Raw genomic sequence first — 19,701 nt, 5'->3', positions numbered from 1 at the left:
CCTACTTATTTAAAAATAGCAACACACATTTTAAAAAATAAAACTTTTTCAAGGTAACAACACACTTACCTGGATTGATAACTTACCATAAATAAGATATTTTATTACAAGATTTTTATCAGGTTGCGTTGCTGTTAGCTTATAAACAATGGAACAAGTATAAACTCCACTGAGGTTGAAGTGTCTCAATATTAAAGTTCCTGTTGGTGATATTTGCACATTGCTATTTTCTAGTAAACAGAAGAATGAAATAAATTTAGTTGTCATCATAAGAAAATGCACAAAGTAAGGATCCAAATGGTTATTTACTGTTAAGCTGTGTACCAAACAATAATATTCTGGATTCAGCTGATGGCACAGAACTCAGAAACTGAAGCTGACTGGGGTCACTCAGTTCAGCATTACACAAATATGCCTTACTGCTGCTGTGTTTTTAAGTATTGGTTGACAAAGAAGTCCTAGAAACATGTTTTTATTTTATCTCAGACATCTATTGTTCTCTCCAATAGCCACTTCCAAGAGCAAAAAACTCTTAGAAAAAAAGACCAAAGTGGGCAAATCATCTCTTTCTGTACATCTATACAGTCAAACTGATGACTAAGCGTTCCGTCTTCAGGAAGTTCCTCATGAATTAGCTGCTGATGGTGTTTAACATGTGGTAAACTTGAAAGTAGGCAAGACAGGAAGTTCAAGTTAAGCCAATTTTGTATAGTAGACCTTCCAAAAAATTATATGTATGTGCCAAAATGAGAATCATGTATGTTTAAGATTGTAAAATAATCCTTCTGTGTGGAAAGATATGCATTGTTACAGTGGCTAAAGTCTTAACACAACTCCTTAGTTCACAGCCGAGAGGAAGTAGTATCCTACTTCAAAGGACAAATCATGAGCATGGTTCTTCATCTAGGTTTTTAAAGAGAAAGGAAAGCACTGCTTAAGGTCAGATTTGGGCACTGATAAGGAACCATACAATTATCCCATGTAGTCTGCATGTGGGTTACATGATGATAGTTGGTGAGTCCTTTCCTGACTTGTAAAGTCCTCAGGCAGTAACAATATAGACAGGGGATTCTCAAACAGTAATATGCAGGCCCATCTTGCTAGCAGTTGTCAAAGAAAACCTGGGGAACCACTAGATTAGAGTAAATTATAGTAAGACTTCAAGGTAAAATCCTCACTTTGATAAAGTATTGTGAGAATGGATTTTTGTTTCCATTTTCAGATGCCAAAAAAAAATCTTATTAACATCTTAATTTAGACCTTTTATGTAGATGATGGAAGCTTAGACAATTAGTGTGGTGCAAAAGCAGCATATTTTTAGACTGAAAAAATCAATGCTAAATTCATGAGATCTACACTACACACAGCTTAGGGCTTTTACTTCAGACCAGTCCTAATCTGGTTTTACAGATTGAGCACACATTGTTTCTCAAAGCAAACCTTTCCAATTAGCTTCATCCAAGAGGAATCCAGTTTGTGCATTCAAAGAACAGACCATGATCTGAAGAAAATATGGCGAATACAGTCAAGCAATTAACTTCAAAGCCGCACTTCTATTCAAACTAGCATGTTACTGTAGATGCACACTGATTTTCCCGGTATTATTTTAAGAAAGACCTTGGGAAAAAAATAACCCGAGCATCTTTTTACATACTCAGCAGGAGGGTGTAGGATAACTTTGTTCCTCAAGAAATCATTTAATTTTTTAATCAACGTTGTCATATATATTGCTGTGTTTAAAAGAAAAGTCAAGTGCTTGTAAAAAAGAGTACTGTTAAAAAGACTGAAAGTGCAAATTCTTTGACAAGAATAGTATGGGATTCTGTATCGGCCTAGGCTCTCACATTAACCACACACTGTCTTTCATTTTTTGGATGATGAACAGGTTTTTAGTCTGATGATGAACTACTCAGTATGCTAAGTCTATAAACTAGGATGTCATTTCTACTGTATGCTGGAATAGCTATCACATTAATATTGTCAGAAAAGCAGCATAGATTTAAGATCTATAGTTCTGATCTTTGGCATATGCAGCTGCCCTGTGTGGGCCGAAAGTAACAACCATGAGTTGACTGGACAGCTAGAGCACCTTTAAGATATATCACAGACAGCTTTGCTATACTTATAAAATGCATCACTGAACTGCAAAGATGACAAGAAATCTTGAAAAGACAAAGCCTGGAAATACAGTGAAGAGATCTGATCACAAATAATTTTTGAAAGTACATCAGCAGAAAAGTGTTCTTCTGATGGATTGAGTCACTACATTTACTACAGAATTTTATCCTACCTTGAACAATGAATGCTTGATATACCAGAAAAGACCAGGATGTTTACATAGTAACCATTAATTATTTTAATGGTATGTCTGTGTGTAAAGAATCTCCTCTGGGATCATTAAATTGAGCACGTCATATTGTTGGGTTTTGTCCCCTAGTATTATAAAATAAACCACATTTAAAATGCCTTGCTCCATTGGATTATCTGGATGAATACTGCCAACTCAGGTGAATTTGGGTTCACAAACCAGACTGTTAGCTTTAAAGTGAAATTTTTAAAGTGATTAAACTATCCACCCTTTTCTTAAATCTAGTATTTTTTCCATGTTACTCCTCTGCAGCAGGTTCAGTAAGACAGGTGAGCAGGATTACACATCACATTTTGTGATGTGAATTACATTATATGATTTAATATGCCTCTATTACACAGGAGGCATTTCACATGCATGATGGACAAAAAAGCAATCTGATCAAGTTCAGAGGTTCCCTGGAGGCAGTGAAAACTAGCATGATTTAGAACAGAAGTTCTTTTTAATTCATGCTAAGGGAGGAAGCTAGACCATTTTCCAGGATCCTCAGGAATTAGAACGATGCAAAACAGAGCTAATTCTGTGAGAATTATGTTACAGAGACTAAATCCCTTAACTTCCCATACCCTTGCATATTTAAAACAAGTGTTCCTAGATTTTAGTTTCTCCACTTACTAAAGCGGAAATCAACAGATTGATTCTCCCAGTTCTTTCAGAGCAAAAAATAGTTACTCGTCATCTTCCTACCCCATCTCATTCAGACCAGTTTTACAGTAGGGCAACTTCTGTATTTTGAAATACTATATTAACGAAAGTAAATGACAGCAAATTCAGGTCAGAGGGCTTTTCAGAAACAGATTTTTCAGCCATTTAGAAACAGCTATCAATCCAGATCATAAATTCTAATCTTCAGATTAAACTACTGAGCATGTTCAAATTTAAATATGCAGTATCTAAAAATGTCCAAATAGGTAAATTCGGTGACGAATTATACATGTACAGAAACAAAAACTAACAGGGTATATAACAAACTAGAGTTCACCTGAAAAGCTTCTTAGGAATGAAATGTACTCTGTTTTGTAGTTTAGACAGAACACTGACAGTCTCTCAGGAAACGTGTAAGTCATGTATCAGCTGTTAAGGATAGCAGGAGTATACAGATACACACATCTACTATAAGCAGCTTTGTATTTCTTCTCTCTCCCTTTCCTTCCCTCTCCACAGAAGAACTGTTTGATATACCAATAGTAGGTTTTTGAATATCTGGTGTTTAGCTTGTAACTGAGAGGCTGAGTGCAGTATTTAATTTGTCAGTTGCTTTGTTTTACAAAACACACTTTTTTCAGTCCTGTGAAAGGATAGTCACAATCTTCTGACATAAATATTCCTTCTGTGTATATATTAGGTGGCAGTGTAGGAAAAGCAGTAGATTTCCTGTAAGAAAATCTAGGTTCATTTTCACCAAACTAGAACAGGCCTATTCCAATGTCTGGATTCAGAAATTAAGACTGAAATGCTTCCTCTTTTTTATTCCATATAGCTGTTCAGAACACTATCAAAAATACTGGTTTATGCAGTAAAACTTTAAGACCTAGAACATAAGAATCAATTATCTTAAAGTTTTTTTCCTCCACTTAAAGTGTATTTTTAAAAACTCTTATTCTCAACCAGCCGAACAGCTGTATAAAAACTTCAAAGTACAATTTCTAGATCTTAGTACAAAAGAGTCACTATACTAAGTGAAGAAAAATGACTTGCTAATTTTAAAGTTGTGATGATTTTAAATTACATTTTGTGCAGTGTTTAATTTTTCATTCTCATTCAGCTGCACACAAGTGGACTAGAACTATCTGTGCACAAAGCTGCTTGTTCAAAAAACAGAACTGTTTTTTAATGGCTGCAGAAGGAAAAGTGTTTACTGTCCTTTGTGAGCTTTTACCGTAGTTGTGATGTTTGATGTATATAGCTGGACAGATTTTTGGGGCACAAAACACCTTCTTAGGGTGTGTGTCAAGGGCTCATGTGCCTGAAAGAGAATCTGATTTTTCTAACTATGACAGATAGTGCAATGAAAGATAGGCTCTCTTCCTACAGATTTTATGCTTAAATAATTGCCTTTATTTTGAAGCATTCCAAGAAGCAGTATTTTGTTAGTCTTTCCTAAAACTTGATTCACAGTTCTACATTTCCACTGAAAGGATTCTTTTCTTTCCTATAACCACAGTGAAAATGTATTAAACAGTGTATCAAGGATGATTTATTAATCCTAATTTCCTACTGTTATGGAGATTTGCTATCATAGATACTAGAAGACTAATTAGTCACACGAAATCCCAGATAATTTTTGCCACTTAGAGGAGATTACACCTGTTCTAAAAGGAGGCCTAATGATCAAATTCTTTTACATAGCAAACATTTCATGAGGTAGAAACTTTAAATAGCTTTTTGTCTGTTTATACTTTCTTCTCTCCGAGTCAGAAAAAAAAATGAATGTGACAACAGCCCTAGGAGACTAAGAAGTATCTTTGTGGCATTTACCCAAAATAACAGTGGCTGAAGCTGAAGTCTTCTCATTACTGCTTTTTCAAAATAATTTTTCTAAAACCTCTCTCATCCCAATAGGAAGTTATGTCACGAAAACACAAGTTTTCGTCTCTTACGGAAATTTTTTTTGCCTGCCTGCTGCTGATTCTAATACACCTGAAGTTGCCACAGAGCCAAGAACTTCTGCCACCATAGCTTTTTTGCTAGTGAACCAAGGTTGACTTAGCAACTTGGAATACTACTGAAGCTATCTGGCCTAAGAGATTTAAACCTGTCAGCCAGAAGAAGTCTGAGGTCTCCATGGTTTTCTGTTCTACACTGTTGAAACTGCAGTTTGAATAAACAGAAGCCAGAGGAGTGAAATGGACAATTTTTGTTAGTTGTGAATCAGGAGGTTGTCTTCTGTCTGATCAGATTAAGCTGAGTACTTAAACACATGACAATACACCTGATACTGTGTCTGTCATGCATCACAGACTGGGCATCAAAATATATCAGCTACAATGCAGGACACTCAGCAAACCAGAATATATCCATCCCTAGGGAGATTAACAGTTTCATGTAAAATGATATAGCCCACAGGCTTAAGTATAAGCAAAACTGCCTATACCACTTTGAGGCAAAGAATGCTAAAAATTCTTTCTGAGGGCAAAGTCTGTTACCAGATTCAGAGCAAAACCACAGTGTAGTGTTAGATGTCATATAAACATGAAATATTCTTCTATGAAGGCTGGCACGTAGGGGATTAAGAATGAAGAATCACATGGTGTAAATGGTATTTCAGATTGTGCAACAGGAAAAGTTACTTGAAAATGTAAGACTAAGGACAGAGTCCTGATAGACAGCAGTATAGACTAAGAGGAAAGCAAACACGATTTGGAAACACTGCCATTGTAAAAAGATGAATGGTTCATAAACTAACTTGTAAACTAAAATAAGAGATTAAACAGGTTTACAGATTCATCACAATTCTTATTGTCCTTTTTAAAAATGAAATTACACTAAATGGTAGATGAGACATGCACAGAAGGAAACAAAATAAAAGAACTCAGGTTCCGTGCTCAGACTTGGAAGGATATTGCTGATGGCCAGACACAAATCTCTACGCAATCCTAGTTATGTGAGAAAAAGAACATATATACAAGCAGCCCAACATACTCCATGCAGAAAGAGTGATTTGGGATTTTTATGCCATACTAGCAGATTAGGACAATGTTTTCATTAGAGGCATCTTTCTGAAAAAGAATGTTTAAATTCTCCATGAGCAGATTAGCCAGAAACTGGCACAGGACGTGAAGGGCCAACAGAAACTCATGCAATTGAGGAAAGCAATAAAAATGTTGGCCCCAGGCTGAATGAGTCTGAATGACCTAGTGACAAATAACATGGAAAACACTGAGGTAGCAACTGCTGCCTTTGTTTCAATCACTCCTAGCAAGGGCTGCTTTCCACACCTGCCTCAGGCTCTACCAGAGTTTAGGGGAGATGCTACAGGGAGAGAGAGGAGTGGCGTAAGGGACTTCCTTAAGTGAGCTGGACATATACAAGTTTATAGAAGAGAATGAGATATATCTGAGGATGCAGAGGGAGCCGACTAATGACCGTTGTCTATTTTGGTGGTGATGAGGTCCCCAATGACCAGAAAGACCAAAAAAATACAGCCATCGTAAAAATAGGAAAGGAAGAAGACCCGTGGAATCACAGATCAGCCATCCTCACCTCAGGCCCTGCAAAGATGATAGAACAGCTGGGAGTCATTTCACAACACACGAATGCCAAGACAGCAATTGACAACAGGCAGCATCTATTTGCCATTGCCAAATCATGGCTGGATGATTTCAGTGTCTTCTGGAATTAAATGACTGCCTCTGAGGATGAGGGGAAAGCAGTAGATGTCAAATACACTGAAAGCCTTTAGCAAGGATTTCAGTATGATCTTCTGTCACATCTTTGTAGCCCAACTATGAGCATATGGACTAGATGAGTGGAATACAAGACGGATTCAACTGTCTGCATTGTCATTTTGAAGACTCGTCTACCTAGCAGCCAATTATGAAGAGCTTTCCTCAGGGCTGATAAAAGCACCAGAACTGCTTAACATCTTTATCAGTGGCCTACACCACAGGACTGAATGCCTTCTTTTCCAGTATGCAAAAGACACAGAACTGGCGGCAGGGCTGATAACTACATGACATTGCTGGCATTCAGTGGGACCTTGCACGACTAGAGACAGTCTGCCAGAAACCTCATGAAGTTGAACAGTGACAAATGCGAAGTCCTACACCTGAGACAGAATAAGAGCAGCAATATACGCAGATGGGGACCAGATAACTTGAGAGCAGCCCTACAAAAAAGTACCTGGGAGTCCTGGTGGATTTTAAACTGACTATGAATCAGAAACACACTTATGTAGCAGTGCAGGCTAACTGCATACTGGACTACGTTAGCAACAGTATATCCAGCAGATCAAAAGAAGTGATTATTCTTTCCCTACTCAGCACTCATCTGGGTACTCTGGAACACTGTTCCAGTCTGGTTTTGACTCCTCAGTACAAGACAGATACTGACAAACTGGAGCAAGTCAGCCAGAAAGCATCTGAGATGATTAAGGAGTTGGAGCATAGGACAAGAGGCAAATGAAACTAAGATTTTTACCCTAGAGAAGTCTAACGAGGGAACTGCAGTCCTTCACTACCTAAGGGGAGATACAGGGAAGAATAACACATACTTTTGAAGAGGTGCACCACAAAAGGACAAGCAGCAACAACAACAAGTGTGATAAAGGAAATCATGATCGAAAATACAAAAAAAAGAGGAACAGGTTTCACAGAAAAAACAGAAAATCTCCAAGAACAGAGATTTCCCAAACTCAACTGGTCAAGGCCCTGAGCAACTTCATATCTGAAGGTAGCCTGTCATGGAGCAGGCACTTGGGCTAGATCACACCACCCATCATCCTTTTATTCTGTCCTTGCAGAACACTCCCAGCTGTCTCTCAGTGCAGTAAAGAATGTCATCCTCAGCCTCTGTTGCATCCAACACGCCCTACTCCATCTAGTACTGTTTAGAGATGGCACTGTTCTTTACAGAGATCTGGAAATGTGTTTTAGTGTGGTTATCTCACCCCTTTCTTTCTGAAAAATGAAAGTTAATTTATACAATATACATACAAATACAAATTATCCTCAGTTACTTCTCCATTTACATTCCCACCTTTGTAACCGTCATGTTGCTTTGCAGGGGGGAGTGGGGGGAAGGGGAGAGGGTACGGAGGGACATGTAAGAAAATAACTCCTTACCTGAAGAAAGACTACCACTTGGTCCATTCCACTGGACTATTGGATCAATCAGTTCTAAGTTTCGCAGACGATTTGTAAGACATAAAATACGTGGACTGCTGTGATTCAGCTTGACATAAACTTTAACTGGAAAAAAAATGATCATTAGCATCAAATATTTTTCAATGGTATCCTAACAGTGAGCTATATAAATTTCAGGACAGTGGTTCAACAATGGGCTTGAATGGAGTTCTAATCGTGGGACCGGTTCTGTTATCTCTACCATCAAAAAGAAATACCAAAGAGAGAGCAGGTTTGTTTTCTCTGAAAAACACAATTAAGATAATTCTTTCTAGTTCTAGGCTTATTTTCTTGTGTAAACAAGAAGCACAGCACACTGTAACATCCTCTTAATGGAGTATGTCACTTAGCAGGTTCTCACAAGCACCGGCTTCTGCAGGATTCTGTCGCAGCTGGTCTCCAACACACAGATGGAGTGAAGTTGCAGGATACTCAGACTTGAAAGCTTGCTGTTTCCATTCTATTAGCAATTGCCTTTTACCAGGGCATGATGTATTTGCTTAAAAATGGTTTAGTGTTGTACCTCACTAAAAGATGAGCTGCCTGCTGCTTAATTCAGCCATAATGATACAGAGAGCAAACTAAGGTAAGGATTTACTTAGCTTTTTCCCACAGTAAAGCAGGTGTGCATGTCTTGTAAGCGATTTGTACCATACAGGTGCTTCTAGATTTTTCAGTTGTTTCTGAAAACTACAACTGGTGTAGTCAAAATCACTTCCATAATATGCAGGATTTCAGTGTGTACAATGTGCTTTATTTCCCTTCCCACTGACATTCCACAAATCATTTGTCCTCTTCAAAAGCATGGGATGCAAGATATTTATGCTCTAGTGAGGTCTAAACTTGAATATACCATGCTCTGTATCAGGCTGCCCTAATGCCACCGAAAAGCAACATTTATAAAACAATACAGCCACTATATTTGTGATTTGGAGAATCTGACTAATACTTAAAACTGAATCAAATAAGAAAATTATTACAATGTTATCTTACCATTCACTATGTCAGATTCCCTGCAAGTGGAAAACAGTTTAAATATTTGTTGCAGAGAGCGATTAATGCTCAGAAAAAGTTTTCACTTTTCCATTGTGGCAACTAGTAGTAATGCTACCACAGTTTTCTCTCCTCTCCAACTACAATTGTTCACTTTCATTAAAAAATGAAAAGCCACTCACATTCACGTTACAGTATAAAGTTGTTTAAACAGAATAAAGACTTATATATAACATTTAATACATAAGTATAACTTCAGAATTTTGATAGTCTTAAGATCAGCAGTATGTCCCTCCCAGCTAATAATCATTTTTTTACAGTAGCTTATATTGCAGAAAACAGCAAAGCATATATTTTCACTTGTACAATAATATATAATGGAAATAGATGTCATTTACAGTTGGTGTTTCAGTTTTTAACCTCGAAGCATGAAAATATGAATTCTACACGTTAATGCAACTGCCAATACGATTAGTCCTTTTCCACTGCAAATCCTTAATACATTTTCTCAAAATTTACTGACAAACTGGCTTTAGTAACAGTCTATTGGAGCAAAATTGTATACATCGCATCTCTCTCCCACTTCACATTTTGTTTTTTATTTCCTTAAGGTTGCTTTGTTCTGTCTTGTAGCAATATTTTTAAAAATTACATATCCATAATAAAAAATAATAAAATTATGGTTTCATTATTATCCTAACCTGCCAAGATGGTAAATTCTGTCCCACCACTGTAAATTTCTACGACAACTTTGTAAACATGTATCATAGGAAAAATATAACAGAAAAGCATCTGATAGAAAATAATGGCTGAAAAATATCTACCAGGTATAACATTATTCTTCTTTTTCAAAATAAAGTCTTATGCTTTTAATTAAAGTTCTTTGCTATTTTTCTTATTTGTTCAGATTCTCTCCATTATAAAAATATTTACGTCAGACAGTGATCCAGAAAAGAACATTTATGTCAGACATTTTAAATTGCGGGATTTTAACAGTGTAGCATTGTATTTAACCAAATTTTGGTGAAAAAAATCTTCATTGCCCAGCACTTCAAAAGAACACTGGAGCCAAGTCTAGTGTGCTCACAATGGTCTGTACCAGAGAAAGTGGAAACATTCTTTAGTAATACTAAATTGCTTAGAAACAGAGTTGGGACAACACATTTTAATCTTGCCTTCTAAATTTCAAATTGCCCTGTGCTATTCAAGCAGTAGCCATGTTTACAGGCATGAGTCAGAATCAGAAGAGAGAAAAAGTACACTAATAGATGAACCATTAGACCACTCAGGCTAAGTAATATAACTTAAAACTACTATGAGAAACCTTTAAAACCAAATAATATCCCAGAACTCTTTCACCTTGGCACAAAAATTGCTATGTCTAAGAATTCGTACCATAAAAAAAGGTCAAAAAATGTTCTCTTTGGCATTCCTCCAAACAACTGAAGTATCACTTCTAGATGTGCTAATAGTAAAGCTATAACTGGAAAACACACATGGAGAAAACTATAGGGAAGAGTATTACCAAAACCAAGCCAGCAATGTGCATTTAGAGATAAAGCAACATGAGTAAATATATGGCAATGAGGAACAGACTAGGTCCTAATTTAATTTTCAGATTTTCCAATATTTGTTTTGTTTAATGACAAGAGAAAGTGGTAGTATTATATTATGGAGTTAGATGGATTTAACTTATAAAATGATTAATTCTTATATCTTATTAATTTTTGTTGTAGAATACAATATAAATTTCAAGTCTCAGACTGTGTACATAACAAGCAAGATGAAGTCAGAATACCTACAGTGCATGAAAGCATCATTTTGAGCAAGAGTCCTACAGCCAGGTGGAAGAGTACACAGAACATTGATATTTTTATAACAATTACAGAAAATAATTATCTTGGTTTCATAAAAATTATGAGTAAGAATCAAAAAAATATTAAAAGTAAATTGCAGTGACAGAAATATATGCTGTGGGATAGCCCATTAAGTATACATAAGTCAGTACAGAATTATAATTAATTAAACCACTTAAAACCATTCACAACAATTCAACAACAAGCGATATGATAAAGAAGGGCCTTTTTTTCATAAAAACAATATTTGCCCTTAAATTTATTATATCGTGTTTAAAGAAAAATACCTGGAAATACGACAGATCCCACTATTTTTAAGCTCTTGTGGCTTGGCCCTGCACTTCTTAAAAATCTCTTTGAGGGCTGAACTGTTCAAATAAAACAAAGACATTAATACAACAATTTAATTTATCTGAAAAAGGAAGCAGCATACTTTAGGTTAATCTACACCCTTTAATAGACTTGTTCATCAATGGATATTAAATTAGTACTTGCCTAATGTATTATACAATGCATGACTCATTCAGGCAACAAAAAAAAAATGACAACAGCCTGATATAGAAAAAGCATCCTTATTGTAAACAGCACTTAAGTTTATACTTAGTTTTAAATATATTAATGTTTTACAAAAGAACCGTCACATTCTTAAATCAAGACTGTCCAAAATGGGGACGAGGATAGGCACTGACCAAAATGAAGATAAAATTGAGCTGCATTATTACGATACCCTCAGTCAGGATGTCAATCAATGTGTACACTGACCATTCTTGAAGTGATGAGCCTGGGCTCTCTCATGATTGTGATTTTCTTAATTTCCCCATGAAAAGAAATAGAAGGCATTTTATGGCTATTTTAATTTGCATTTCTTCTATTTTGAATAGAAATTAAAAACGCATTCATAAAGTTTGCAAAGCTTTGCAAGACATACAGTGCTTCTGAAAGAAAACTGAAAAATCTTTCAGGTGGACATTCTAGTACAGGTCAGATCTGAGTTTCTCGTACAGAGTTTCCAGAGACACAGAACTGAAGCCAGCAGAAAGAAAATGGCTAGTCGACCTCTCAGCATTTTCTGTTCTTTGTCTCCACCTCATGCCTGGAAAGAACGTGAGCTACTGGGAGCTAAGGTATGCTTGTGATTTCTAATTCGGGGAGTCTGAGAAAGAAAGTAAATAACAAAGGAATAGAAAGCCTTGAACATTAAAGACAGCAATAAAATACTGAACATATAATCAGTAGCTATTATTTTATGAAGATGGACTAAATAATTATGTACACCAGATCAGTGCTTGTTGCTAACTTAGGTTCAATATTCAAAAAAATACAAGCAACAATAAATACTCTGGTAAACTGGTTATAGATTAAGGTGTTTGTGGGGGCAATGAGAGTGGTGTCAAGTCCCTGCTTTGTTTTATCTTGATTTAATCAATAATGGGAAATTGTCAATTCACTCCATCTATTATACAAGTTGTAATTGTACTTCTCTACAGTGTTGTTATGGAAAACAGAAGCAAGGCAGACTCTTCAGCTATCAGGACAAGGTAATCAAGGTAAGTTAAACGAACTGCCTGTGCTTGTCATTCAGAATGTAAGCAGAGTAGGTCACTGAAAAGACTTAGAAAATAGGAAGAAATAAAATCTTTCTTGAGAAAAAAAAAAAAAGAAGATAATCCTAAATGTAGTCTCATACATGATGGCTTTATGTGATTGCTTCATTTACTTCTCAATATTTCTTCACTGTGTACCACTTCCAGAACTTTGTTTGAGGAGCAAAATTTTTCAAATAACTTCATTTTCCCCAAAGACCTCCTAGAAGGATTGGAGAGTTTTTATTGAAAAACAAAATGGATTCAGATTTTCTCACTGGAATATTTCTGTTAAGTCTTTGAGAATTCTGCTGCACTGGCAGAAGCAAAACTAATTTCTCACTAAAATTCACCTCCTAAAAGAGCATGATCAGATTCTCTATTGACAAAAATCAGCACATGCTTTGATTTTAATGAAAGCATACTAATTTATAGCAAATTATAAATCCTACCTGAAAACCAGCCTGTTTTAAAATTCCTTCTGCCACTGTTATCTGTCCATATGATCCATAAATATGAACTGTCAAGTTGATTTATGTATCATAATTGGAAAGGAAAAACATAATCCTCCAAAAACAAATTAATGAAAGAAAAACTGAAAACAACAATCTTACACAGAAAGTATTCAAAGTTTATGAGAAGGCAACTGAACAAATACATACAGAAAAGTTAAGCATTGCAAACTGACAAGGTATGAGCTATATATGAGTTATATACATAACTTTATGGGATGTTTAGCCACTACTTAATCAATGCAGAAGAAAAGTAATATTTTTTTACAATAATAATTTAAACCCAAAGATGGAGCTCTTGAACTGTCTATTTAAAAAGAACGAGAAAATTGGAAGCAATATGGTTACTGAAGGAAGATAATCTAAAACTTCTGGAATTACTTTTTTGGCGTCTCCCATGCTAGATTCTGAGCAAGTCAGCTTAAATGCTCTTTCATGTGTGTACACATTTTATTTGCATAGCAGCCACTTCAGTCAGTAAATGTTTCTGTCTGCGTATGAATCCCAACTCTTACACACTCTTTTCCTCACTTTCTACACTGCCTTTTAGACTTTTTTTAAGCCTTTTTTCAGGTTTCCTACTTGAATTCATCTGCTCTCCTCCTAATCACCTGGAATTTAAATGGCACTTCCTGCAGCAGCTTCTAGCAAAAATGAAGTTCCAGTTCTCACCCTCTATTTTAAGAGTGCATATGATCAGGTTAAAAATAAGCTTTTCATAGGACAAAAAAAAAAGTATTAACAGGTCATTAAGTTCCACAGAAAGAGCAACAAAACCAATAAAGGACAAGATGCATGCTTAAACTTATTTTAAAGTCATTAATTATACTATTCCATCCCTTCAATTTAAACTTGTTAACAAGCAGTGAGAAAAGGTAAGTTTCCCTCATTTTTAAGAAAAATGTCAGATTGCTGAATTAACTTCCCCAACTAAATTTTTTAAGCAGGTCAATGCACTAGAAATATATAGAGTCTGATTCCTTACTGTCGTGTGCTTCTCACAGGCATAATCTAAGGTGTGAGCAACAGTTCCTTTTGCAGCATAACACACACAAAGAAAGACAGTTTTACATCACTGTCAGACACATGGAAGTTTAGAGTAATTCATCCTCAAGTCCGGGCTGATTCAAACTTCCCAGCTGCCTAAAGACCCATTCCCGAAGACTGGAATTCAAGGGTACATTTGCCATATAAAACAGCTATGTTACCTGAGGATTCACCGGGCAACTTTAAAATCTGATTGAGTCAATTTCAACAGCTTTACTACTAATCTGTGCCACTGAAACAGGCCCAAGATCCCACAGAGAGTTAGATCTAAGTGTAAAATGCTAACACCCTGTTTGATGCATTTAAAATCTGCTTAGCAGATCTATGCATTCTAGCCAAACAACGTGACAAATTGAGCTAATATATTAGGAGTTCTGCCTACAGGGGGAAGAGTCTCAATTCGAGATCAGAATTAGCAGGTGGATTGCACCTGCACAGACAAACAACCCCTCCTGCTCCTGTCTGGTCAGAGGGAGTTACAACAGTGCCAGGTAAAGAGGGGTCCCTTCCTGCTCCCTGCCCAAAGGAGGAATCCGCATAGGGCAGTACTGACCGAATCAGCATTCACTCCTGTGCCCACTGAGCTGAAAGGGAATGCCATTCACTCACTTAAAGTTTCACACAAACTATATTCTAATACTTCATAAAAAATTTTGACTCTTTAAAAGTTGCAAAATTAATAATCTTCAAAGTAATTCATCAGAAAATTAGATTTGGTCTGAAAATTGCAGTGGCAGGAAACAAGAGTTTAAAATGAGCCTTAAATAAACAATAAATTTATTAATTAATAAAATATTATATTACTGGAATGTTCAATTGGCATATTTTCAACTCATTTATTTAGAAATGAAAATTCTATGAAGCAATAGGGAAAGATTTATTTAAGCTACGGTAATTGCTAAAAGTTTTTTCAAAGTAATTATGTTTTGAGATAATTTTTGTAAAGAGATTTCTGCACCAAAATAGTACATAAATAGCAACGCTACTTAATTTATTTTTGCTTAATCATGATAATAGTCAAGTGTTTTTCTATATCCAAGTATTTTAATTACAGCTGGCATTTCTAAGCTGCCTATTGATGGTAAGTGCTGTGCAGAAATATTACCATTTCTATTACTAGTCATATGAAAGTCACACAGGAGAAACCAAACTTCAGTTTCTAATCTGTCTCAGTTAAGTTTAACCCTTTTGACAAAGAGTCTGCAAGATATGAACCATATTATGTTTTTCAAGTAGGCCTTCATATTTCCTTTCTGACAATTACACCACTAACACTTTCTTAAGTTAAAAAGGAGGGTTTTTTTCCTTATCGTATTGCAAGCTAAAGTTTAAAATGTTGTGTCTTTTCAGTAAGATGGAAACTTCCTTCAGGTGGTTCAGAAAAGTCAAACGTAATTAAGCCATTTTAAGAAACATGCTCCACATTGTCCTCAAAAAGTTTAACTTTTCACTTAAGGAAAAACACGTAAGCCAAAACTGTCAGCATTAGTAAACAAAAAGCAAAATGAAAAATCTTTAAAGAAAAAGGTTCATAATCTTTACATCAGCCTGAACTCAGACTATATAAATAACACCTCAGTGCAATAAAACTGAAGAAAGTGTCTTTTTGGGAGTTGACAACATCTATTATGCCTAGTAAAACCAAAGACAGAAGAAATACTATGACAACAAGGTTTCAGTGAACATATACTGAAATACTACACATGGTTTTCCCTTTTTTGTCAGAGTAGAACTTTCAACTTCACCTCTGATCTTGCTCCTGGAAAAGACCTTGACTTTCTAAAGGAACTGGTGAAACTCAATCATAAGCAGATCACAGAATAAAGAGATCTATGCACACTAATGTGCAAAGTAAATAATCTAATTTAACACTAACAGAACGCCTAAGTGATTTACTACCATCAAATTTCAAAACCTCACTAGGAAGCAGAGACTGTTATTTCAGGGCTTTCCCAGTCTTAGAGCCAAGAGGCCGTGCAACTGAATTTCCCCATCAGTGACAGCTGCAATTATGCACACAGTGGATACAAGATCAGCACTAGTGCACCAGAAGTGTACAGCCTTGCTATCTTACCACATAACTGTTTCTGTACCTCAGAGCCTTCAACAAAGTGATGCAGCTCTTTTAGCGGAGTACCAAAGCTACCAGCTGCTCACTGCCCGTGCAACTCGCCTGTGGTGTCAGACCCCCTCGGGCAGGCAGCTTCTTTGGAACATGGGAAGGAGAAACACCCCTCTTCCCAGCACTCACTGCTCATTTTTTGAGGAAAAAAAAATATTACTTAGATAATCCTTTAGCTTTCCTGCATCCATCTCCACCTACACATGTGGAAAGCAAGTTTAATCTTACAGGTGGATATGGTGAGTGTAGGTGGGCAAAAGCTCTGACCGACATTTAACAAAGCCCACAGGGGACAGCTGGATGTTAAAGGGCACAGCTCCTGTACTCTGGAACAGCACACCCCAGGGATCCACACAAACTTCAAGCTACAAAGAGGATCGCAGAGGGAGCAACACACGCATCTGCTTTTGTAGAACAGTGTAAATAAATGCATGAGGTAAGGCCTGTGGGGAGCAGCTGGGGTGGTTTAGTCTGGAGTAGAGGAGGCTGAGGGGAGACCTTATCGCTCTCTACAACTACCTGAAAGGAGGTTGTAGTGAGGCAGGTGTTGGTCTCTTGTCCCAAGTAACAAGTGATAGGACAAGGGGAACTGGCCTGCAGTTGTGCCAGGGGAGATTTAAATTGGGTATCAGGAAAAATTTCTTGGCCAGAAGGGCTGTGAAGCACTGGAACAGGCTGCCCGGGGAAGCGGCTGAGTCACCATCCCCAGAGGTGTTGAATGGTTTAGTGCTGGACTTGGCAGTGTTGGGCTAACGATTGGACTCGGTGATCTTATGGATCTTTTCCGACCTAAATGACTCCACGGTCCTACGACAAAGGCACAGGCCGGGAGTGACCTGGGGAAAACCTGCAGCATTCCCACCGGTGCTCCAGGCAGGGCAGGGACCGCAGACACAAGTTCCAGCAGCGCAGCTGCCGCCACGGCCTCCCCGGGCCCTGCGGGGAAGCGGCCGCCCGCGGCTCCGCCCCGCCGTCCCGGCAACCCGCCCGAGGCCCCGAGCGTCGCCGGCCGGGACGGTACCTGCGGGGGGCGTCTGCAGCAGGACGAGCAGCAGGAGGAGGAGGCCGGCGGGGAGGCGGCAGCCCTGCACCGTCCCCCGGGCCGCAGGCCGCATCGCCGAACGCCCCGGCGCCTCTGCCGACCGCTCGGGCGCGCGGCGGCCGTTAGCCGGCCCCGAGGTGCGCGGAGCCCGGCCCGCGGCGGGCGGTGAGGGCGCGGCGCGGGGGCGGAGGTGGCCCCCCGCGCTGGGGCTTCGGGCAAACGGGGTGGGTGGGCGGGCGTGGGGAGGCTTTCACATCCTCAAACCCCGGGGAAACATCTGCCGCGGCTCCGCGCCCAGCTGCCGAGTTATCCGGAATTCATCCCGACCCGTCGACGCGGCCCCGCCCCGGGCGCAGCTCCTCTGCAGCCGCCGGGCCCGCGGCGGGGCGAGGAGCGCGCCCGGGGGTGGCCGGAGGCGGAGGGAGCCCGACTTCACGGCTTTCCGCCGTTGTGCCGGGGGAAGGACGGAGGGAGGGCGGGCGAGGGGGGGTCCGCTGCCCGAAGCGGAGCGCTGGGCCGAGCTGGTGGGCGGCAGGAGCCTTTACTGCTGCTCGGCCTCTGCTGCGCTGCCACGGAAAGGCGGTCAGGAAAGCGCCTGGAAGCCCAGGGCGTGCGGGTGTTCCTGTGGCGTGAGAACAGTCAATTTGCAGTAGGGCAGAGGAAGGATTGTTTGAAAGAATGGTAATTGTCTGAGAAGCAAAAAGTCTGGCAAGAACATTTCACCGTATTGGAAAACCTGGCCAATATTTAGCAGCAAATACTGTGCCAGAGAAGAAAAATAGGTGTTCACATCGAAGAACCAAAGAGGCTGCTCCGTGCAAATCCTGAAGCAAAATGAACAGCAGGCGTCCAGTAACGGGGGCTAGCTTAGATACAGGACCAGCTCGTTAGTGTTCTGCCTGAAAGCACAGATCACTCCGGAAAATGAGCAGTAGAGGCAATTCAGCCTTTATGTGGCAAATTTACCTCCCAGGATAATCTGGACAGAATCTCAATGAAATCGAAGATAAGGCTTTAGTTGCATTTCATTCTGCAAATGAATGCAACAAAACGTGAGTCATCCTTGCAATGTCTTCCGTCCCCGTGCCTTACCTGGCTCCCATGGCTTCACCTCTAGTCTTGCTAAAGCTTTGCAGGAGAAGGCGAGCAGGGGAAGGTCAGCCTGTGACACTGGATGTTATTTCTAGTGTAAAACTGAATGTGTTTGGTATGGATATTACTGAGTGTCGGTAAACACAGACAGCACTATGGCATTTTAAAGCATTGTTACAGACAGAAGTCAAATTTGGAAGCATCTTTTCACTAACTTGAATGCACAAGTATGATAGAAAGTGGACTCAGGTCGTTCCAGAGAAAGAGTTTGGTGTTTTCGTAGTGTTGGCTTAGCTTTACAATGCTGGTACTGCGTATGTGGTGTTCTCAGTTGTCACTTTTTACCTATTTTAGTTCTTGCGACCTACAGAGGAAAGTTGTCTTAATAAAGAAGGAAGCTCTGCTTATTTATTTATTTTCTGCTCTATCAGCAAACTACTCCAAAGAAAAGCCACCATAGTTCTGCATCGTGGAACACATATTTGATTACTATAAACCTGTACTGTAATACATGTTAGGGCAATTTCTGATTTTGTGTTAATCAAGAGCAACTTAGGAATTCAGGGAAGTTACATCTGTGTGAGACAAACATAAATGAGGGAATGATCAGATGCTGTGCCCTAATTTTTCCTGACAAGGCCGCAGAGTAAGGGCCCCATGATGTGAGCTGATCTGTCCAAATAAACGTAGTTTGATTTTTTCCAAACAGCGGGGCATTTGCAGATGGTGCTGAGCTCACACGGAGAGGACCGCTATAAATCAGACTGCTTTTCTTCAGACTGCTAAATGAAGACCGTCAAGCTTGGGATTCGGAAATGATTGCTGCATGTTCTGACCTGAGACATTAATGGATTTGCCAACCTGCTAGAACAAATGGCAAGACTCTGGGGGAAATTAAGCTGCATGGAAAACTCTGGTGTCAATGTGATTTACTCATTCCAAGCAATTACTGGAAGTTTTCTGTATTTGCATTTAGCTGTGCTTGTGTTTGATAAATTTTCGTTGTGTTTTATGTGTTTCAATTTCATTCGTATTTGTGATACCGATAGAATAGCTTATTTTAAAAGACTTCAGTGAAAACACAATCTAATTCTTAGCAAGATTGAAAACTTCTTAATTTTGCCTCTACTGGATGAGTAAGTAGCTGGTAGTGCCATTTCAAGTTGCTGTGTGTGCCCACTTGAAGGACTAGATTACTGTGGTATGCATAAACCATGTTTCGCACCAGGAGACATTTCATTGT

The 19,701-nt window shown here is 38.7% G+C and overlaps 1 protein-coding gene across 1 annotated transcript in view; it reads right to left on the bottom strand.

Moving 5' to 3' along the window:
- Nucleotides 1-17,439, bottom strand: part of ZPBP (zona pellucida binding protein) — a 29,205-nt gene extending 11,766 nt beyond the window's left edge. Inside the window, exons 1-4 of the mRNA XM_075417259.1 lie at nucleotides 17,346-17,439; nucleotides 11,348-11,428; nucleotides 8,152-8,277; nucleotides 87-230 (exon numbers count right to left, since the gene is read on the bottom strand). Coding sequence (XP_075273374.1) covers nucleotides 87-230; nucleotides 8,152-8,277; nucleotides 11,348-11,428; nucleotides 17,346-17,439 — 445 coding nt within the window. The remainder of the gene's footprint in view (nucleotides 1-86; nucleotides 231-8,151; nucleotides 8,278-11,347; nucleotides 11,429-17,345) is intronic.
- Between the last annotated feature and the right edge of the window lie 2,262 nt (nucleotides 17,440-19,701).

This window comes from Opisthocomus hoazin, chromosome 3 (genome assembly GCF_030867145.1).
Source record: "Opisthocomus hoazin isolate bOpiHoa1 chromosome 3, bOpiHoa1.hap1, whole genome shotgun sequence".
NCBI lineage: Eukaryota > Metazoa > Chordata > Aves > Opisthocomiformes > Opisthocomidae > Opisthocomus > Opisthocomus hoazin.
The sequence above is the reverse complement of the archived record's forward strand: the minus strand, read 5'-3'. Positions and strand labels throughout refer to the sequence as shown.